We start from the raw sequence: 24,217 nt of genomic DNA on the forward strand, positions 1-24,217 counted from the left end.
TTAAAGTATCATTTTAGTTGTTGGCCAATTTCAAAGGAAACATGCTAACAAAACAAAATAGTACACTTTTATTCCTCATAGTATGTTTTTTTTGAATAATAAGCTTGTTTTTTTTTATAAGGCACCCACCCCTATGACTGTCCTAAATATTCTACTACTACTACTACTACTACTACTACTAACAACAACTCACTGCAGCAACAAGCCAATTTAGGCAAACATAGCCACAGCAATAAACACCCCTTGTCCATCCCAGTTTGTTCAATCTTCCCAGTTTGTCCCTATTTACATAGTACAAACCAGTTTGTCCCTATTTATATCTTCCCAATAAGTTCTAATGTCATCTCAACCTATCCCTCATCATAGCCCTAGATAGCAGGATAAAACCTTAGCTTTTGTACAGCTTTCTCACTGAAATTTGGTCAGTCAAATGGGTACCCAAAAGAGTTCATAGACAAATCCTCTGGAAAACATCTAAACAAATACTGGTCCATTTTTTGGACTACCCATGTTTCAAAATCATACTTGATCACATTGAGCAAAGGTAAGAGACCAAAAGTGCTTTTCTTGTGCTTCATTTCAGCAGAAGACCTATTTTGCAAGGATTAATTTGTGTAATATGCAATTTGTTATTTGTCATCAAAGGTCAGTGACCTCAAGAGGTTGGGAAAGAGGATCAAGAGGCTTCAAAACATCATCTCAAGAGATCATTAAGGCTCTGGATGCTTTCATGGGACTTTTATTCACCTAACTCAACCACTTTCAAAGATGGCAAGATGGCCCTAAAATAGCATTTTACCTATTCTAATTCTTACATATTCCTAGGACTATATCTGCCACCATCAGGTAGGTTGGGATGTATAGTCAGAGATGCCCCCATATTTGGACAGATCATGAAATAAGGAACCTAATGGTAATAGACCTTCATTCTACATCTATTTCATTAGCACATTTCCTTTAGAAGTGACTTCACACTAAACTGACATTAAGGTTAGGGACTAACCAGGTGCTGGGCAGTGCTTCCACTTTTTGATTTCAATTTTTCTGATTTTTATATCAATTGTCCCTAAAATTCCCTATATATATAACATCTTTTGCACTGACAAGACAACATAAAACACTTTAATGAAGTTTCATCTCCAACACAAGCGTTTGTCTTCTTCTTGAAGCCAGCAACAGCTTTTTGTATGCTGACAGTTGATGAAGTTTTATCTTTGTTTTTCAACCAGTAATTGGCTTGAATAAGTGAAACTAGTGTAATATTCTCAATTCTATTTCAGTTGTCTGTTTTGATTAGTTTCAGGAGACTAAACAATGGCTCAGCTGATACATTGCTAAAAGGTAAACAGAAGATCAGCAATATTCACTTCCACAATTCTGGTTACTTGATTTTGCCACTACAAGTCTTCAGACTAAATATCTTTATCCAATAATAATCAACTGACAGGTCTTCAGCCTGGGCATCTCTCAAATGAAACCCTAAAGTTCTAAAGAACTGAATCAACTGGTGGTGTGGTGCCAAAGAAGATTTAGTTGCAAAATGTTTGTATTTTTCTGTTTACCCAGAGTGATGCCTGCTAGGGCCTGGTCTTTTAGAAACAATTTTCTTAGGAGAGGGACTAAACTGTGTGCTATACTTAATGGCATATTATACTCTGCCAAAAATATGCAGATGTGCATTCAATTTCTTTGGAATAACTGCCCACACAGTCAGAAGTTTTCAATGCTGCCACTGCCAACCTTTGCCTCAATTTCATTGCTTGCTTTTATATGCTGCTTGGTCAGAGCATGCCAAGTCAACTCTGATTTCCCACAGTATTTATACTTCATACTGAGCCTACTATGCAGGACATAATTATTTTTCTTTGACTGTTTGACACTCTTTTCTCAATCCAATTTTTCAATATTGGTAACTGAAGCCACTTTTCAACAGACTACGTTTTGTGTTCTTAAAATCCTTACTGTACCCTATACTTCCCTAAAAATAAGTGTCCATAAAAGAAGTGATTTCTCCCTAAAACAGGGTAATCTCCCTAGAAGTGGAGGCCCTGGTGCTGAGGTAGTTTATTATCCAAGAAATATACTGCATAATTACAAAGTAGACAATAAGTTTTCAGATTAAGTCACTACATTAGTTGAATAGCTAAGACACTGATATATCTTTGGAACCAGAATTTTATTCAGAATCAAAAAATAATTTCCATTTGTGTCTGAGAAATTATCTTATTACAAAATTTACCAAACAGCCATGGCATGTCTAAGCATTTAATTATTTTTGTAAGTTTTGTATAGATCACAAGACTAGATTAGCCAAGTGGTTAGCACACTAGACCAGAAATCATGTATCAAGAAGAACAGGGTTTTGAGCTCTGACATTGCTGATTATTTGATTTGGAGCAGGGGGCAGCAGTTTGATCCAGCCAGAATCAACATAGCTCCAAATGGGCATATAAAGAAATCTAAAAGGGGAGGGGGATATGGGTGAATTTGTAGCTGAAAAAACAATTTAGCTAGGATGATAGCAAATACATCATTTCATGAGTTTTTATATACTCTTCCACAATTCAATAATTACTTCTGAGCGAAATTATATTTGACTTCTTAAAAGGCCCAAAATGCCCTATAGCAGCCAATATTACAAAAATGCTAGGCTAATAAGTAATTTTCATTGGTCTTAATAGTCATATAGTGAAAAAAATTGAAGGATTCATTAAAGAGCTAGAAACCCTCAAAATTATATCAATTTTGCAGTGAAGTAATTTGCTATATTGTTTCCAACCATGTATAGCACTCCTAGCTGAACGAAGAGAATAAGGGGATTTGCACTTGTGCTATACAGACAGTTGGTCAGCATGCAATTTTTTTATATTTCACATATCTGAGAGCGTTTTTAGTTTTCTACAACTATTTTAAAACTACTAAAGTTTTCTTTAGTAGTGTCACTAATGTAAAATACTACTTTTAATTACAATAGTAGTGATTATCACAGTTTAAAAGACCAGTGAATTGGGAACTGAATAAAACAGACTTGTTTCTCCTTTTTTCCTGGCCTAAGGTATGGAATAATTTCTGGTAGGCTACTATCATTCAAGTAGCTCAACTAATTTCTAAGATAAAAAGAGCCTCTTAATCTGGATTTTTACGAATTTCTTTGATAAAGTAAAAATTTAATACTTTTTCTTGCTAATTTGAGGACATTCTCTTAGTCATGTATACTGTTTTTAAATTTTATTTCGGATCATTGCCATCTATACTTTGATTTTAAAGTTATGTATTGGTAGCATGACTGCTTCCCTGTCTAGAAAAATACTAGATTTCTGTAATTTCTTGATTAATTTAGATATTTGTTTCAATAATCTAGTGATTTAGGTGCTGATTTAGAGATTTTTTGTCTGGGAAATTTGAAAAATCGCTAGAAATATTGATCAGTGATGGGCTGCGTAAGCCAAAGAGAATGGGAAACTTGTCCGTTAGCATTACAGCTTTTGAAAAGCAGATGCAGCATCATGTCAGTCAAGCATAAAATGGCTGCTTAAGACAATAATTTCAGGCTTTTAGAGAAAAAAAACTTAAAAGTTGTTTTAAATATTCACAGAACATCTAGCAGAAATAGCAACGATAATGTATTGCATATCCAGTTGGTTAGAACAGCGGTCTAGCTTTAGAAGAAAAAGATTCAAGTAAATAGTTCTCAAAATCGTTTCTTCTACTTTGCTACATAGCACTTAATCTTTACTATTCCCTAAATTCGAGCAAATCCACTTATTGCATAAATTACCCTTCCCCTCCATTCAGTCTGATGAATTTCTAATTTATGCAAGGGGAAACTTATATAAATGTAAACATAACGGGATATCAACATACCTGTCTTCACACCTTGTTCGATTAGTCACTGGTATGATCAGAATCGCCTTTTTGGAACCCGTTTGAATACAAATTTTTTTTTTGGACATTTAGCTTCAATTCGAGATGCTAAAACAATCCATGTGCAAAATTTAGAGTTTCAGTTTTCTAGGTCTAAAATAAACACAAAGTTTGGCTAATTCATGTTTATTTTTAAGATTAAATTTAGTTTTGTAAACTTTCTATGCTTGCCGTTGCAAACTAGCTCTAGGAGAAATGATCAAAATTTGCTGTTGCTCTCAAAAACATATTGGAAAAGATATAGATAAAAACAAGAAAATATTCCAAAACTTCAAACATCTTGACGGACGTAATTATATGTATTGCTTAGGCGTTTTCATTTATTTTGGTCCCACAAGAATTGTATTCTACAATTCTTATGCAATTATTGTATTATGTATTCTTTTTTCGGGTGGGAGGTAGTTTATAGTTTTGAGTTGAGGAGCAGAACTTTTAAGGTGTATCACACATATCTACTGAAGTGGATTTAGAGGGTGGATAAATTAGTTTATATTAGATTGCTACTGAAATTTTGCATTTTTTAGATGAAGATCACAGACGCGTCTTTATTTTTTTGCTTTGTCTTTTTCTCGAGGGAATGGGGGATGGGGTTGCTTTGAACAAATATTCCCAGAAATCTGGAAGACGTATCATTAAAAAATTTTTTTTTTTTTTAGTGCCCTTTAAATAAAAAAAAAGAACAAAATTGCCATAGCAATGTGACTTTTCTGGCCATTTCATGACGAAACACTACAGTTTTGACTGAAATACGGCCAAGTTACAATCAAGTTTAAATTCCAAAATATCAAATATGTTTAAAATTATCGAGTAGCTACATACTTTGAATGTCAGCCATATGAACTCCCACACATATAAGCACATAAGCACTTTCAACAGCTAATTGAAAACTACTCGTTCGAATGGAAATTGAAAGGGCTAGAGCGCATTTTAATAGTCAATAGTGATTCAAGGGCAACATACCCTCTCTCACGCCTACCATATCCCCAAACATATGCAGTCAAAGCTTTAGAAGGCCATTTTGTTCAATGTATCTGAAAGGCCCGGAAATTATGTCTTTGAGGATGATATCCCCCCCCACAGCCCTCGGGGTAAGTATTGTAAGTTATGCCCTGGGGAATATAAAGTTTCTATAGAAAGGGTGTTCGTAGGAACTTCGAAAAGGGCTTATTGGATTGGTATTCAGAAGCTCTAGTGCCCTTTTCAAGGTTCAAAGTGATTGGGGGGGGAATGAATCTCCCCTTCCCCCATCTTGTATTTTCCCACAATACATCTGAGAGGAATTATGCGATGACCATTTTGTCGTATTAACTTCAAATAGGGCTCATTCAATTGGGAATTAAAAGGGCTAGTGCCATTTCCAATAGGAAGAAGTGATTTGACGGTAGATTACTCCCCTCCCATGCCTGCCATATCCTCACACACATCCAATCAAAATTTTGAGATAGCCATTTTTTTTCAGCGTAGTTAAATGGCCCAGAAATTATGTCCTTCAGGATGAACCTCTCCCCCCAACCCTTAGAGCAAGGGTCGTAAGTTACACCCTCGGGACATATATGGTTTATTAGAAGGATGGTCATATAAACTTCGGAGGGGACTCATAGAATTGGAAATCTGAAGTTCTAGTGCGTAAGGGAAGTCAGCTTAAGGAAACGTCTTTATCCCTGAAAGGGAAATTCTGTATTTTTGGCAGCATAGTGGTTCCTGGAAAAGATTTAAATAACAAACGTCTCAATTCCTACAAAAGGGGAATTCTACCTTTGTAGCAGCATAATGGCGCCTTGAAAAGAACAAACGTCTCTATCCCTGACAGGGGATTTCTTTGTTTGTGGAAGCATAGTGGTGCCTGGGAAAGATTTGAATAACAAACGTCTCACTCCCTGTATGGGGATCTCTGCCTGTGTGGCAGCTTAGTGGTGGCTGGAATAGATTCGAATAATGAACGTCTCTATCCCTGAAAGGGGAACTTTGCCTTTGTGGCGGCAAAGTGGCGCCTGGAAAAGATTCGACTAACAAAAATATTTATCCCTGAAAGGGGAATTCTACCTCTGAGGCAGCATAGTGGCGGCTGGAATAGACTCGAATAACAAAAGTATCTATCCCTGAAAGCTGAACTCTGCCTTTGTGGTGGCATAGTGGTGCCTCAAAAAGATTTGAATAACAAACGTCTCACTCCCTGAGAAGGGAACTCTGTCTTTGTGGAAGCATATTCGCGCCTGGAAAAGATTCGACTAGCAAACAGATCTATCCCTGAGAGGGGATATCTGCCATTTTGGCAGCACAGTGGCGCCTTGAAAAGATTCGAATAACAAACGTCTCACTCCCTGAAAGGGGAACTCTGCCTTTGTAGCGGCATAGTGGCACCTGGAAAAGATTCAAATAACAAACATCTATCCCTGAAAGGGGAATTCTGCCTTTGTAGCAGCATGATGGCGACTTGAAAAGAACAAACGTCTCTATCCCTGAAAGGGGCATTCTTTCTTTGTGGAAGCATAGTGTTACCTGGAAAGGATTTAAATTACAAACGTCTCACTTCCTGAAAGGGGATCTCTTCCTCTGTAGCAGCAGAGTGGCGCCTGGAAAAGATTCGAATAAAAACTTCTCTATCCCTGAAAGGGGAAGTCCGTCTTTGCGGCAGCATAGGTGTGCCTGGAAAGGATTTGAATAACAAACGTCTCACTCCCTGAAAGGGGAACTCTGCCTGTGTGGCAGCATAGTGGTTGTCTGGAATAGATTCGACTAACAAAAACATTTATCCCTGAAAGGGGAAATCTGTCACTGTGGTAGCATAGTAGCGCCTTGAAGAAATTCGAATGACAAACGTCTCAATCCCTGAAAAAGGAATTCCGTCTTTATGGCAGCATAGTTGTTCCTGGAAAAGATTTGAATAACAAACGTCTCACTCCCTGAAAGGGGAACTCTGCCTGTGTGGCAGTATAATGGCGCCTTGAAAAAATTCGAATAACAAACATATCTATCCCTGAAAGGGAAATTCAGCATTTGTGACAGCGTTGTGGTGCTTGGAAATGATTTGAATCACAAACGTCTCCCTCCTGAAAGGGGAACTCTGCCTTTGTGGCCGCATAGTGGCGCATGGAGAAGATTCGAATAACGAATGTCTCTATCCCTGAAAAGGGAATTATGTCTTTGTGGCAACCTAGTGGTGCTTGGAAAAGATTTGAATAATAAACGTCTCACTCCCTGAAAGGGTAACTCTGCCTGTGTGGCAGCATAGTGGTGCCTGGAAAAGATTCGTATAAAAACTTCTCTATCTCTGAAAGGGAAAATCTGTCTTTGTGGCAGCATAGATGTGCCTAGAAAAGATTTGAATAGCAAATGTCTCTTTCCCTGAAAGGGCAACTCTGCCTGTGTGGCAGCATAGTGTTAGCCTGGAATAGATTCGACTAACAAAATTATTTATACCTGAGAGGGGAATTCTGCCACTGTGGTAGCATAGTGGCGCCTTGAAGAGATTCGAATGACAAACGTCTCAATCCCTGAAAGATGAATTCCGTCTTTGTGGCAGCATAGTTGTTCCTGGAAAAGATTTGAATAACAAACGTCTCACTCCCTGAAAGGGAAACTCTGCCTGTGTGACAGCATAGTGGCGGCTGGAATAGATTCGAATAACAAACGTCTCTATCCCTGAAAGGGAAACTCTGCCTTTGTGGTGGCATAGTGGCGCCTGGAAAAGATTCGACCAACAAAAATATCTATTGCTGAACGGGGAATTCTTCCTCTGTGGCAGTATAGTGGCGTCTTGAAAAGCTTCGAATAAAAAACGCCTATATCCCTGAAACAGGAATTCCGTCTTTGTGGCAGCATAGTTGTGCCTGGAAAGTATTTGAATAACAAACGTTTCCCTCCCTGAAAGGGGGACTCTGCCTGTGTGGCAGCATAGTGGTGCCTGGAAAAGATTCGAATAACAAACGTCTCTATCCCTGAAAGGGAAACTCTGTCTTTGTGGCAGCAAAGTGGTGCCTGGAAAAGATTTGAATAGCAAACGTCTCTTTGCCTGAAAGGGGAACTCTGCCTGTGTGGCAGCATAGTGGTGGCTGGAATAGATTCGACCAATAAAAATATTTTTCCCTGAAAGGGGAATTCTGCCTCTGTGGCAGCATAGTGGTGTCTTGAAAAGATTCGAATTACAAACGTCTCTATCCCTGTAAAGGAAATTCTGCCTTTGTGGCGGCATAGTGGCACCTGGAAAAGATTTGAATAACAAACGTCTCACTCCCTGAAAGGGGAACTCTGCCTGCGTGGCAGCAATGTGGCGCCTGAAAAAGATTTGAATAACAAATGTCTCCATTCCTGAAAGGGGAACTCTGCCTGTGTGACAGCCTAGTGGCGGCTGGAATAGATTCGAATAACAAACGTCTCTATCCCTGAAAGGGAAACTCTGCCTTTGTGGTGGCATAGTGGCACCTGGAAAAGATTCGACCAACAGAAATATCTATCGCTGAAAGGGGAATTCTGCCTCTGTGGCAACATACTGGTGCCTTGAAAAGATTCGAATTAAAAACGCCTATATCCCTGAAAGGGGAATTCCGTCTTTGTGGCAGCATAGTTGTGCCTGGAAAGTTTTTGAATAACAATTCGACTAATAAAAATATTTATCCCTGAAAGGGGAATTCTGCCTCTGTGGCAGCATAGTGGTGTCTTGAAAAGATTCGAATAACAAACGTCTCTATCCCTGAAAAGGGAATTCTGCCTTTGTGGCGGCATAGTGGCAACTGGAAAAGATTTAAATAACAAACGTCTCACTTCCTGAAAGGGGAACTCTGCCTGCGTGGCAGCATTGAGGCGCCTGAAAAAGATTTGAATAACAAACGTCTCTATCCCTGAAAGGGGAATTCTGCCTTTGTGGCAGCATAGTGGCACCTGGAAAAGATTCGAATAACAAACATCTATCCCTGAAAGAGGAATTCTGCCTTTGTAGCAGCATAATGGCGCCTTGAAAAGAACAAACGTCTTTATCCCTGAAAGGGGAATTCTTTCTTTGTGGCAGCAGAGTGGTGCTTGGAAAAGATTTGAATAATAAAAGCTCATTCCCTGAAAGGGGAACCCTGCCTTTGTGGCGCATAGTGGTGCCTGGAAAAGATTTGAATGATAAACGTCTCACTTCCCTGAAAGGGGAACTCTGCCTGCGTGGCAGCATTGTGGCGCCTAAAAAAGATTTGAACAACAAAGGTCTCTATCCCTGAAAGGGGAATTCTGCCTTTGTGGCGGCATAGTGGCACCTGGAAAAGATTCGAATAACAAACATTTATCCCTGAAAGAGGAATTCTGCCTTTGTAGCAGCATAATGGCGCCTTGAAAAGAACAAACGTCTTTATCCCTGAAAAGGGAATTCTTTTTTTGTGGCAGCAGAGTGGTGCTTGGAAAAGATTTGAATAATAAAAGTCTCATTCCCTGAAAGGGGAACCCTGTCTTTGTGGCGGCATAGTGGTTCCTGGAAAAGATTTGAATAATAAACGTATCACTCCCTGAAAGAGTAACTCTGCCAGTGTGGCAGCATAGTGGCGCCTGGAAAAGATTTGTATAAAAACTTCTCTATCCCTGAAAGGGAAAATTGACAGTCGAATAGATTCGTTAGTCGAATAGATTCGACTAACAAAAATATTTATCCCTGAAAGGGGAACTCTGCCTTTGTGGTAGCATAGTGGCGCCTGGAATAGATTCGAATAAAAAACGTCTCTATCCCTGAAAAAAGAACCCTGTCTTTGTGGCGGCATAGTGGTGCCTGGAAAAGATTTGAATGATAAACGTCTCACTTCCTGAAAGGGGAACTCTGCCTGCGTGGCAGCATTGTGGCGCCTAAAAAAGATTTGAACAACAAAGGTCTCTATCCCTGAAAGGGGAATTCTGCCTTTGTGGCGGCATAGTGGCACCTGGAAAAGATTCGAATAACAAACATTTATCCCTGAAAGAGGAATTCTGCCTTTGTAGCAGCATAATGGCGCCTTGAAAAGAACAAACGTCTTTATCCCTGAAAAGGGAATTCTTTTTTTGTGGCAGCAGAGTGGTGCTTGGAAAAGATTTGAATAATAAAAGTCTCATTCCCTGAAAGGGGAACCCTGTCTTTGTGGCGGCATAGTGGTTCCTGGAAAAGATTTGAATAATAAACGTATCACTCCCTGAAAGAGTAACTCTGCCAGTGTGGCAGCATAGTTGCGCCTGGAAAAGATTCATATAAAAACTTCTCTATCCCTGAAAGGGAAAATCGGTAGTCGAATAGATTCGACTAACAAAAATATTTATCCCTGAAAGGAGAACTCTGCCTTTGTGGTAGCACAGTGGCGCCTGGAATAGATTCGAATAAAAAACGTCTCTATCCCTGAAAAGGGAATTCAGTTTTTGTGGCAGCCTTGTGATGCTTGGAAAAGATTTGAATAATAAACATCTCACTCCCTGAAAGGGTAACTCTGCCTGCGTGGCAGCATAGTGGCGCCTGGAAAATATTCGTATAACAACCTTCTCACTCCCTGAAAGGGGAACTCTGCATATGTCATATTCGGAGAAACAAACACACATATGCGGACAAACACAAAACATGGATAAACAACTTATTTTTATATTTCTTTTTCTTCTTTATTTTTCAGACGTCATATTTGGACAAACAAACATACATTTGCAGACAAATACAAAATATGGACAAAAAACTTACTTTTATTCCTTTTTTTTATTTTTTTTTGTTTTATTTTTCAGACGTCTTAGTCGGACAAACAAACACACATATGCGGACAAAAACCAAATATGGACAAAAAATTTATTTTTATGAATTTCCAAGGGAAGGAGCTTGGTCGCCCTGCTTGCAGCCATGTAAAGCTTTAAACCTACAAGAAAAAATGAACTAATTCATAAACAAAGCAATATTCTTTGAATTAACACAACCTCTTAAAATAATGATATCATTTACCCTGGTAGTGGTGTAGTGGATGAAGTTGCCCGATGAATTCGTCGGTGCTCAGGTTCAATCCCGCACCATGCCAGGGAAGTATGTAAATTAATGCGCCTAATTCAATTTTTTTTTTCGTCTACGTCGACCAGTAATAGAAACTGGTAAATTCTACCTATAAAATAGGCAAGATGCTGATTACTGATAATTTTATCAGCAATAGCATCGCCAAGTTTTATATTTGTTGCGCCTTTTTTCTCCGTTTGTGCTTGAGCTGGAAGTAATAGAATATTTAAACCTGCAACAGTTAGGAAAGCCTTATGAGATCCATCTTGTGGGTCTACCTATGATTTCTGGTCGTTGCAAGTTTTAATTATAAAGTAATTTATATCTGCTGAATTTATTTTTGGGTTGTTATATGTTCTTTGGACTATTTTAAACGAAATGGGTATTCCACAATTTTGATAAGAGATGATAAGATTTATTTCCAAAAGGCTATGAAAAGCTCTGATAGAGCCGAATTTGCTTCATATGTCCAAAAACAAATAGTAAAACAACAAAACAAATAACACAATAAGACAAAAGCAAAAATAACACCAAACAAGCATAAATTATAGTCCAAGAACTAAAAGAACTTAATACACATAATGGCAAAAACAGAAAAGGTGGAGAATAAAGAAAATATCTCATTCTAAAAGAAAAAACAATTCCAAACTTGTATTCTAAGTGATTTACAGTAAAATCAAATCAAACAGTTCGTGGTAACGAACTCGTAAAGAGCGACTCGGCTAAATAGTAACCGGAACTCTCAAAATAAAATTTTGGTCCAAAGACTAATAAATAAATCAAATAGATACCTCAAAAGAATTTGATTTTTATGCTGGTTTTAAATATATAAGTTTCATCGAGTTTAGTCTTACCCATCAAAAGTTACGAACCTGAAAAAATTTGCCTTATTTTAGAAAATAGGGAGAAACACACCTTAAAAGTCATAGAATATCAACGAAAATGACACCATCAGATTCAGCCTATCAGAAAACACTTCTCTGTAGAAGTTTCAAACTCCTATCTACAAGTACGAATTAAGGTAAGGAAAGAGCTGCCTGTTCAGTCCCATGTGAGCAAAATTAAAAAAAAAATCAACTTTGTTTAAAACAGTCAAAAGGTCTGGTGACAGTTCTCTGGGGCTCTAATACCTCAATCGTAAGACTTTCTTGGAAGAACAAGCTGAAGAGAAGAAAAAGAAAAGTGGTAACACGGTAATCCAATCCAGTGCTCCACAGGAAAAACAAGGTTGGTCAAACCATTTGTTATTTGAAGTATGTGCTTCCCCTAAAGAAGATCCTGGGTCTACCCCTGCCCCAGGAAAACTTTCCTCCCCATTAAAAATTTCCGTGTGGGAAATCCCCCATCAAAAAATTCACCGTACCCCCCCCCCCCCAAAAAAAAAAAGAAAGACCCCTATACCCCAAGGCAACAATTTTAAATTTTAGAATTTAAAAATCATCTAGGAAGGAAGGTATAACTGATTCTGCGTGTGATGGGAAAGACTGAGCGTATTAAGGTGAAACTTCGGGGAATGTTGAGGGATATGTTAAACAAAATCAAAATATACGATGTGCATCCAGTTTAACAAAATGGCGAATCTCGAGAATGCCTGGGGGCACTAAGTTTAAAGTTTAGAGTCTAGTTTGAAATATTTTCAAAAGTGATCAGAGGGAAACCAGTCCCCCTTCCATTCTCTTTTTAGCTGTCCTCCTTCCAAATATATCTGATTAAAAATTTGGAATAGCTGTCTTCCTAAGAAAAGATAAATAATTATGCCTCTAGGGTAAACATGAATTTCTTCATGAATGCAGATTATGGTGCCTGGATAAACCGATCAACTTGAACTGCCAGCGATTATGGTGTCTTTGGAAATCAATCAATTTTAATTGATTGATTGAAAGAGAGAGACAGAGGTACAGTATAAAGCACATATTAAGGAATGTGGCAGTTCAAATTTTTCTTCAAATGGCCCTATTTAAGGTCTCCGTTATTTTATATTACCAGAGTGAGACTTTAGCCTTTGAAATTACGAACCATAATAATTATAAAATTATAACCAAAAACCAAACTTTCTATACTATCATGCTAGTTGGCAGTCAAACAGACAAAGCATAGTACTGGCAAATCCTCTCTACACTGTACATTGTAAGCCCCCCTCATCATATCGATCATATGTATCCAACTGTGCCTATCTTATCTACAGTATTTAGCCTACTTATTTAGGGGATAAGTTACTTTACAGACTAGAACTATAGATTGTAAAAGAGACTGAAGATCCATCTCAAGGAGCTGACCTGTAAGGGGTTCATAGTCAACCCTTTACTCAGGGTTGTCACCGATCCCTATAAAGTAGGGGTTGGTGATAGATTATAGGCTATACTCAGGGTAGACTCACTAAACTAAAGTTACTTTACACAGCAAAATTGCATATTGTTAAAAATAAATGAATAAAGATGCTAAATTAATCGCATGTTTTTTCACCGCATATCTATATATATAAAAATAAGTTGTCTGTCTGTCTGTCGAGTGACGTCATTATATGACGTCTAAATTATTTCATCGTATACCAATTCAGAAACGAATGTATTCAAGGCGAAGTAGCTGAGTTGGCAAAGCGTTATGTACCAGGTTCCAGGTCCGAGAGGTTCCAGGTTCGAACCTTGTCTTTAGCATTAATACAAAAGAAGAAAAAAAACTAAAAAAGGTAAAAACTACAAAAAAAACTAAAAAGAAAATACTATAAAAACTAAAAAAGCTAAAAAACTAAAAAACATAAAAAAGGTAATAAACTAATAACTAAAAAAGAAAAATAACTAAAAAAAAGGGAAAAACTAAAAAAAAAAACTAAAAACGAATAAAAAAAACTAAAAAAACTAAAAAGTGAAAAAGAAAAAAAAACTAAAAAAGAAAAAAACTGAGAAATAAAGGAGAAAAAGAAAACTAGACCGAGAATATAAATGACGACCGTGACGCTCAAAGAGAAATTACAGACTGGGACACAACTACAAGGGGGATGCCAGGGGCACAGGGGGATATATAAATGACGACGGGGCACAGGGAATGTTCGATTAGCAATCACCATCAACAAAGCTCAGGGGCCAATCATTACATAAGTAAAAAAAAAAATAAAAACTAAAAAAAGGTAAAAACTACAAAAAAACTAAAAAGAAAAAAAAACTAAAAACTAATAAGAAACTAAAAAAGCTAAAAAGCTAAAAAAAAACTAAAAAATAAAATAAAATGAAAAACGAAAAAAATGAAAAATAAAGGAGAAAAACAAAACTAAAAAAAAAGAAAAAAAAACAAAAAAGGTAAAAAACTAAAACCTAAAAAAAGACCAATTCAAAAACGAATGTATATACAGACCAGGACACAAATGACGACCGGGACACCGGACATTACGACCGGGACACAGGGACACAACTACAACATGGACGCCGGGGGGCTCAGGGGGATATATAAATGACGATGGCGACACAGTGAATCGTCGATTAATAAAATGAAAAAGGAAAAAAAAAAGAAAAATAAAGGAGAAAAACAAAACTAAAAAAAAGAAAAAAAAACTAAAAAAAGGTAAAAAACTAAAACCTAAAAAAAGACCAATTCAAAAACGAATGTATATACAGACAGGGACACAAATGACGACCGGGATATCGGGACATGACGACCGGGACACAGGGACACAACTACATAAGGGACGCCGGGGGGCTCAGGGGGATATATAAATGACGATGGCGACACAGGGAATCGTCGATTAGCAATCACCATCAACAAAGCTCAGGGGCAATCATTAGAATCATGAGGTATAGATCTGAATACGGATTGTTTTCCCATGGACCATTATATGTTGCATGTTCAAGAGTCGTTAAAACTGACATTCTATTTGTATGCACAGGCAATGGAACAGCAAAGAATGTTGTATATTCGCAAGTTTTACGTTGTTAAAAACATATATATATATACATATATATATATATATATATATATATATATATATATATATATATATATATATATATATATATATATATATATATATATATATAAATAAGTTGTCTGTCTGTGGATCTGTGTGTCAGGTGACGTCATATTTCTGTGTCGACTGACGTCATGTTTTCGACTGACGAAATTACAGACCGGGGAATCGGGACACAAATGACGACCGGGACACCGGCACCTAGGGAATATAAATGACGACCGGAACACAAGGAATGTTCGATTAGCAATCACCATCAACAAAGCACCGGGACACAAATGACGACCGGGACACAGGGAGTATAAATGACGACCAGGACATAAGTAAAAAAAATAAAAACTAAGAAAAAGGTAAAAACTACAAAAAACTAAAAAGAAAGAAAAACTAAAATCTAATAAAAAACTAAAAAAGCTAAAAAGCTAAAAGAAAACTAAAAAAGAAAATAAAATGAAAACGGAAAAAAACGAAAATAAAGGAGAAAAACAAAACTTAAAAAAAGAAAAAAAAACTAAAAAAAGGTAAAAAACCAAAACCTAAAAAAAGACCAATTCAAAAGCGAATGTATATACAGACCGGGACACAAATGAAGATCGGGACACCAGGACATGACGACCGGGACACAGGGACACAACTACAACAGGGACGCCGGGGGGCACAGGGGGATATACAAATGACGATGGCGACTCAGGGAATCGTAGATTAGCAATCACCATCAACAAAGCTCAAGGGCAATCATTAGAATCATGAGGTATAGATCTGAATACGGATTGTTTTCCCATGGACCATTATATTTTGCATGTTCAAGAGTCGTTAAACCTGACTTTCTATTTATATGCACAGACAAGGGGACAGCAAAGAATGTTGTATATTCGCAAGTTTTACGTAGTTAAAAACATATATATATATATATATATATATATATATATATATATATATATATATATATATATATATATATATAGCGTGCCGAGGAATCAAAAGAACAGCAAGGAAACAGGCTTGAGGCTAAAGAACGCAAAACCGCGCAGTTAGATGAAGATCCACCTGGACAGCGAGAGTCAAAACATATCAAAACTGAAAATGATAGCGATGATGATTGGGTTTGGGATCTTGACTTGGATAAGGTCATCATTGCCTACCAGATTTTAGTTAAAAAAACAAAGGTTCGGCGATATGTATTTCATAGTGAAGCTGAAAAATAAAGTAGAAAAAGAAAACTGAAAAAAGAAAAAATGTAAAAAACTAAAAAATACTAAAAAGAAAAAAACACTTAAAGAGAAATTACAGACCGGGACACAAATGACGACCGTGACAGAGGGAATATAAATAACGACCGGGACACTCAAGGAGAAATTACAGACTGGGATACCGGGACACAAATGACGACCGGGACACAGGCAATATAAATGACGACCAGGACACAGGTATTTAAGAATATCGTTCAAAGACAAATTTTTAATTGTAAGAAGACCGTTGAAAGAGAAATTTCTAATTGTAAAATGACTGAAGAACCTACAATGGCAAAACCCGAGGTAGCTGCTCAAAACGAATGTATTCACGCCAAAGTAGCTGAGTAGGTAAAGCGTTATGTTTCAGGTTCTAGGTCCGAGAGGCTCCAGGTATGAACCTTGGCTTTAGCATTAATACAAAAGAAGAAAAAAACTAAAAAAGGTAAAAACTACAAAAAAACTAAAAAGAAAATATATATATATATATATATATATATATATATATATATTTATATATATCATCTTTTCCACAAAAATAATAATTTAGTGCTTCTGCTTAAAAACAGCAATCGAATTGATGCCTCCTGATACGCAACTATCAACGAAGTGGCAATCGTTGTGGTCGGTGATCAGTTCTTACCTCGAGATAATATTCTTTATAGGCGAAACAATCAGTTGACAAGAATTGCTTAAACTCATCGATGCTACGATGCCCTACAATATCCTGACGTATATAAATGACGCCCGGAACACTCAAATAAAAATCACAGACTGGGACACCGGGACACAAATGACGACGGGGACACAGGGAATATAAATGACGACCCGGACACAGGGACACAACTACGACGGGTACGCCGGGGGGCACAGGGGGATATATAAATGACGACGGCAACAAAGGAAATGGTCGATTAGCAATCACCATCAACAAAGCTCAAGGGCAATCAATAGAATCATGAGGTATAGATCTGAATACGGATTGTTTTCCCATGGACCATTATGCGTTGCATGTTCAAGAGTCGGTAAACCTGACAATCTATTTATATGCACAGACGATGGGACAGCAAAGAATGTTGTATATTCGCAAGTTTTACGTAGTTAAAAACATATGTATATATATATATATATATATATATATATATATATATATATATATATATATATATATATATATATATCACAGGTGGGACATAGGGACACAACTACAATGGCGCGTAACTAATATGGCGCGTAACGACTTACGCGCGCGGGGGGGCTTGGGGGGGGGGCGCGAAGCGCCCCCACCAACCAGGTGTTGGGGTGGCGCGAAGCGCCACCTCAACAGCTGGTATATATATATATATATATATATATATATATATATATATATATATATATATATATATATATATATATATACTTACAGGTGGGACATAGGGACACAACTACAATGGCGCGTAACTAATATGGCGCGTAACGACTTACGTGCGCGGGGGGGGCTTGGGGGGGGGGGGGGGCGCGAAGCGCCCCCACCAACTAGGTGTTGTGGTGGCGCGAAGCGCCACCCCAACAGCTGGTATATATATATATATATATATATATATATATATATATATATATATATATATATATATATATATATATATATATATATATATATATATATATATATATATATATATATATATATATATATATACTTACAGATGGGACATAGGGACACAACTACAATGGCGCGTAACTAATATGGCGCGTAACGACTTACGCGCGCGGGGGGCTTGGGGGGGGGCGCGAAGCGCCCCCTCCAACTAGGTATTGGGGTGGCGCGAAGCGCCACCCCAACAGCTAGTATATATATATAAAATCAAGTTGTCTGTGTGTGTGTGTGTGTCTGTCGAGTGACGTCATGTTTGTGAGTTGACTGACGTCATGAAGTTAGTTGTCGTCATTTTTGTTATGACGGTGACGTCACTAAGACATGCGTTCACGGAGAAATCTATTAATGTTTAACTGTAAAATGACTGATGAACTTACAATGGCAACAGCTGAGGAAAATGCTCAAAGAGTCTATGCCAAAAAACTTGCTGCTGATAGAGAAAGTAAGAAAAGAAAGCTTGCCGAGGAATCACAAGAACAGCAAGAAAACAGGCTTGAGGCTGATAGAGAAAGAAAGAACAGAAAGCGTGCCGAGGAACTACCAGAGCAATGCGAAACCAGACTTGCTGCTAAAAGAGAAAGTGAAAAAAGAAGGCGTGCCGAGGAACTACCAGAGCAACATGAAACCAGACTTGCTGCTAAAAGAGAAAGTGAAAAAAGAAGGCATGCCAAGGAACTACCAGAGCAACATGAAACCAGACTTGCTGCTAAAAGAGAAAGTGAAAAAAGAAGGTGTGCCGAGGAATCACAAAAACAGCAAGAAATCAGGCTTGCTACTGATAGAGAAAGTAAGACAAGAAAGCGTGCCGAGGAATCAGAGCAACCTGAAAGTTATCGCCTGGCATTCAGGTACAGCCCAGTCGATGATTATAGCTTGAGTAGATGTGTTCAAATCGGGACAATGTCTAAAATTTGTCCCTATTGCAAGGCCTTGAAATTCAATGGTGAAACAATGGGAATGTGTTGCGCCTCAGGAAAAGTTAAACTTCCTCTATTGGCTGCACCACCAGAGCCATTGAAGACTTTACTTACTGGAACTACGTCAGAATCTAAACGTTTTTTGTCAAAAATCAGAAAATACAACTCATCTTTCCAAATGACGTCGTTTGGAGCCCAAATCGAAAATCCAGATCAATTTATGTCTACCTTCAAAGTAAAAGGGCAAATTTATCATAGAGCAGGGTCCCTTCAACCATTCTCAGGCGAGAATCATAAATTTTTACAATTGTACTTCATCAGTGATAGACATTCCGAATTGAATGCACGTTGCGAAATTCCTCCCAACGTTGAAAGGACAATCGTTTCCCAATTACAACATCTTTCCCACGAAAATAATAATTTAGTGCGTAGTTAAAAAAGCCATCGATTTGATGCCTACTGATACGCATAAAATTGTTATTTCTGCTGACAATTCTATTAGATTCCTTCTTATTTCAATGGCCATATGAGATTTTTGAAAAATTGGGGAATCAACTATTGATTGAGATAACTTCGAAAATTCTCGATTCCTGGAACGGCCTCAATAACAGTTCGTATTTTATCCCTTCCAAGTCAAAGGAAATGTTTGTTCAGCGTTGCTTATTTACATTTTATTTGTCTGTACCAGTTTTGTTGTGCCCTCTCAACAGTCTATCTCCTTATTGTCGCTTTCCTGCAGCTTTGGATGATGTGAATGAACGGTTCCAGTCCATAACATGCTATTAATTCCTAGCTTCAGCTGCCAATTTCTCATTTGTGATCCCAGGAAATGTCCCAGGGCATGCATCAGTGTAATTGGTGAAGCTTCAATATTCGTAAGAGGCTTAAGACATGCCTGGCTATCAGATAAGATGCACGTGTCCTTGCCTGTAGTTTTAATTGTTCCAGTCTCCTAGATGCCTGTTCTTTTGCCGGTCACTCCTGCCAGTGAACTGAGTTAGCTATAAATCTTTGAATTATTTTTTATGCCTGCCATGGCAGGGTGGGTGGTTGTTTACTCTATGCCTATCTGCCATAGTTCTACCATCGACTGATAGTCATTAATCATAGACCATCGCTCAACATAATATTATTTTTATATTATTTTTCTGTGAACCTTATTAAGCTTAGGTAGCTTGTTCCCCTCTGAGTCAAAGCGAATGAAACACTATGAGTTGCCCAATTTGCAGGCAATTCCTGCATGTGAACTGGGTCAGTTATAAATCTATAGCTCAACATAATAGTATTTTGATATTATTGTTTTGTGGGCCTTATTAAGCTTAGGTACCTTGTTCGCCTATGATTCAAAGCGAATTTAGCGATTTAGTGGGCTTTCTCTGTAAGCATAGCTCTTATAATATGAACTATACGTGCTGTCCACTTCCTGCCTGTGAACTGGTTCAGCCTTAAATCTTTGAATTATTTTTTATGCATGCCGGTGCAGGTTGGGTGGTTGTTTACTCTATGCTTATCTGCCTTAGTTCTATCATAGATTGATAGTCATGAATCATATACCATCGCTCAACACTTTTATTATTTTTTTACCAAGTTGCCAATGATTTTAATTCGGGACTAGGGAAGCTGTAGCTTCCTTCGCTTTACCTGCACTGTAGGCTTTCTAGCTTATCTGATTCTAACTGGAACGGATCCGCCCTCTTTGGGGTAGTTGGAGGGGGGAGGGTTACTTCTGAAAATTAGGGTTAATTCTGAAAAAATGAGGTATTTTTAACTTACGAACGGGTAATCAGATCTTAATGAAATTTGATATTTGGAAGGATATCGTGTCTCAAACCTCTTAATTTAAATCCTGACAGGATCTGGTGACATTGGTGGGAGTTCGGAGGGGGAAGCCTATAATCTTGAAAACGCTTAGAGTGGAGGGATCGGGATTAAACTTGGTGGGGAAAATAATCAGAAGTCTTAGATACGTGATTGACATAATCGGAACGGATTGGCTCTATTTGGGGGAATTGAGGGGGGAGGGTTGATTCTGAAAAATTAGAAAAAATGACGTATTTTTAACTTACGAAGGAGTGATCGAATCCTCATGAAACTTCATATTTAGAAGGACCTCGTAACTCAGACCTCTTATTTTAAATCTCAGCTGGATCCAGCGTCATTGGGGGGGGGGGACATCTTAGAAAATACTTAGAAAATTGGGGTATTTTTATCTTACGAATAGGCGACCGGATCTTAATGAAACTTGATATATTGAAGGATCTTATGTCTCAGATGCGCCATTTTCGACTCGAATTGCATCCGGGGACAGGGGGTTAGAGGGGGGAAACAGAAATCTTGTAAAACGCTTAGAGTGGAGAGATCAAGATGAAACTAGATGGGAAGAATAAGCACAAGTTCTAGATGCGTGATTGACATAATTGGAACAGATCTGCTCTCTTTGGAGGAGCTGGGGGGGGGGGTGTTAATTTGGAAAAATTAGAAAAATTGAGATATTTTTAACTTAAGAACGGGTGACCGGATCTTAATGAAATTTTTTATTTAGAGGAAATGTATGTCTCAGAGCTCTTATTGCAAATCCTGACCAGATCTCTTGACATTGGGGGGAGTTGGAGGAGGATATCGCTCCTTGAAATTTCTACGCAACAGTCAAATATTCGTTTGAAAATAGCTAAATCTAATGTAATTTGTGTATCACAGGCTACTCGCTGTCAAACATATATTTTAAGATAGCAAGCTGGCTTAGGACTGTCAAAAAGATCTTTGTATATCCTCCAAACCTTAGAGGGTACATTTCTTTTTCGATAGCGATGTTCAGAATACAACCGTGATAACTCCTGGGTTCCACAAAATGCACATTTTTACTATTGCTGGAAATGGAAAATGAGTATTAGCTTCAAAAAACTCGATAGTGTGAAACATTCTGTAATCTCCTTTTTTTTTGCTCAAATGCTTTTTGGAAATATCAACTTCATATAAGCTGTTGGAAATATCAACTTCATATAAGCTGTTGGAAATATCAACTTCATATAAGCTGTTGGAAATATCAACTTCATATAAGCTGTTGGAAATATCAACTTCATATAAGCTGTTGGAAATATCAACTTTAACGCTTTAATTGACGAAGCTTCAAAATATACCATCACTGACTGGAGGGAAAGGTTGGGTTCCATGGCTCTGACCTCTTCCAAAAGATGGGTGTTTGTGACCGTAAGGGTGTATTAATTGTGAAGAAGGGCGTAAAGGTGAGGGAAAGTGTTACTATCGAAAACAGTATGGATGGTGTGGAACTGGCAAAGCAGCAGTTCCTTTCTGTTTTTTGAGTCATAACCATTCACCAAGTCAGAAATCAGATATTAGTTAGACTTTTCTTGGAGATGGACCTGAACTTACTTCAAAAAATAAAAAATTGACCTTGTACAACAGTTTTCAATGAATTTTTAATCTACAATTTAGTCAACATCTTGTATTGACGACTCTTGTAGTGTCACTTTCCTTCTCAGGGCCTTTAAGAAATACTTTCGTCCTGGGATTGAGGCATTACTTGAATTTGTCACTAACCGCTATCGCTCTCCAGTCGTGAAAATATAATTCATTAAAAATCGCGAAAAAAGGTTAGTGTTGTTTTAAAGTGGCTAAAGGTTTCAACATTCCATGCATTTGCTATACATAGTAAAAACTATGTTGACGGTAAAAAAAAATAGTAAAAACTATGTTTACGGTTGGCAAGAAGCCATAATAATTTGACGATAATACCGGCTGGCGACCCTTCACGGGTCCTATCTTACTGGCATTTTTTAAATTGACGATATCACCGATAATTTGACGATATTACCGGCTGGCGACCATTCACGGGTCCTATCTTACTGGCATTTTTTAATTTGACGATATTACCGGCTGGCGACCATTCACGGGTCCTATCTTACTGGCATTTTTTAATTTGACGATATTACCGATAATTTGACGATATTACCGGCTGGCGACCATTCACGGGTCCTATCTTACTGACATTTTATAACTTCAGTTATTGATAAATTATCGAAAATGTTTGGAGTTTTACTGTATGATAAGCTTGTTTTGGTGTTACTTGGTTGTTCTACATTTGTTTTTTCATAGGCATATATTTTGGGGGTGATACCTAACACGGGGATACCATAGGGAATTTATGGTAGGCATGCCACTTGCCTGGGTAGGGAATTTTAAGTGCCGAAACCCTATAGGCAAGTCTGTATTCTCCTGATGAGCCCTTGTGTTAGGTTGTTGCCTCTGAATTATTTGTCTTTTTTTTACTGTTTTATTATTTGGTAAATGACGACTTAAGCTTACTTACGACACGACTGCCAGTCCATGGATTATTCTTTATAGTTGATTGTGTATGGCTATGCTGTTTGATCTATGTAATTGTATGGATGAATAGGGTTAAGGCCTCATTCAAGTACTGATCTATATTAATTACTAATGTAGGAAAACAGTCTTTCTTTTCTCCTTCTGTCTTTTTTTTTACGTGTTTGTGCTGTTGCATTGGTGATTTCTTTTTTCATTATATATATATATATATATATATATATATATATATATATATATATATATATATATATATATATATATATATATATATATATATATATATATATATATATATTCTAAATAGTTTGTAAATTCCTCTTGGGGCTTATTGAATAGATTTCTAATTAGTTGAATGTTCCTTTGGCTCTGTGCATGTACAGATGAGTTTTTTTGTTGTTTTTTTTAGGCTGAGCAGAAAAAACCTTAAGAATTATGGCTTTGCGTCCTCAGTCTTCAAAGGTTGGCTGCAGGAAAGACAAGTCCAAGAGTCATACACTTCGGACTCAGTCTGCTCCGAAGAAAAATCTGGGTGGACTTCAAGATTCAAGCCTTGCTCTGAGTGGATCACAGGTACTCTTGCAGTTTTTATACTTTAAATTTTCCTTTAAATCTCGTACTTGCAAAAGAATAAGAGAAAACCATGAATGTCTAACAATTGTCTAGTATTTTTAATTAGCCGCTCAAATATTGAAAAAAACTTGAAATATATTTTTCTTTCAATACATACTAATTATCAAGCCCTTAAAAGATACTAAAAGATGTTTCGTCGTTGCAAGTTCCAACTTCAAATTCCTTCTGTCCAAATGACGTAGCAAAGATCTTTCTCTACGGCTTAAGACAGGACTCTTTGATAGCTTAATCACCCCATTGCAATCTAATGATGTGAAACTCAGATGCTGCAGGTGGATGACTAACATTGACTCGCAGCTTTCAAAACTAAATGTCTCCGCCGATTTACCAGAAACACCTGCTTTGATAAAATCCCAAGTGTTGAACTCTTCGTGTGCCATGAAACCCAACGTTCAGGCCCCACCAAGCAGGGGCGGATCCAGGGGGGCGAGAGAGATGATCACCCCCCTAGATGGGCTGTATTTTTTTTTACTGCACTTACGAAAGTCTTCATTAACGCGTGTTCTAACTACTGTAACTAGACTATAAAACCTTTTTACATTACGTTCATTCCCGAGCTTTTCCACTATCAAGCTAGCCTCGAGTATTTTTTGTCACCTCATAGCATAGCAACAGTTA

The 24,217-nt window shown here is 37.6% G+C and overlaps 3 protein-coding genes across 5 annotated transcripts in view; 1 reads left to right on the forward strand and 2 right to left on the reverse strand.

Moving 5' to 3' along the window:
* The window catches only part of LOC136035538 (S phase cyclin A-associated protein in the endoplasmic reticulum-like), a 598,516-nt gene that overhangs the window by 450,318 nt on the left and 123,981 nt on the right, over positions 1 to 24,217 (reverse strand). The window lies entirely within an intron of this gene.
* LOC136035535 (uncharacterized) overlaps positions 10,488 to 24,217 on the reverse strand; it is a 77,907-nt gene continuing 64,177 nt past the window's right edge. For both annotated transcript variants that reach the window (XM_065717381.1, XM_065717380.1), the window contains one exon: positions 10,488 to 10,757. In XM_065717381.1, the coding sequence (XP_065573453.1) occupies positions 10,697 to 10,757 (61 nt within the window). In that variant the 3' untranslated portion in view covers positions 10,488 to 10,696. The remainder of the gene's footprint in view (positions 10,758 to 24,217) is intronic.
* The window catches only part of LOC136035850 (centrosomal protein of 131 kDa-like), a 39,368-nt gene continuing 38,524 nt past the window's right edge, over positions 23,374 to 24,217 (forward strand). Inside the window, exon 1 of the mRNA XM_065717809.1 lies at positions 23,374 to 23,539. Within this exon, the coding sequence (XP_065573881.1) occupies positions 23,402 to 23,539 (138 nt within the window). The 5' untranslated portion in view covers positions 23,374 to 23,401. The remainder of the gene's footprint in view (positions 23,540 to 24,217) is intronic.

This window comes from Artemia franciscana, chromosome 14, assembly GCF_032884065.1.
Source record: "Artemia franciscana chromosome 14, ASM3288406v1, whole genome shotgun sequence".
Taxonomy (NCBI): Eukaryota; Metazoa; Arthropoda; class Branchiopoda; order Anostraca; family Artemiidae; genus Artemia; species Artemia franciscana.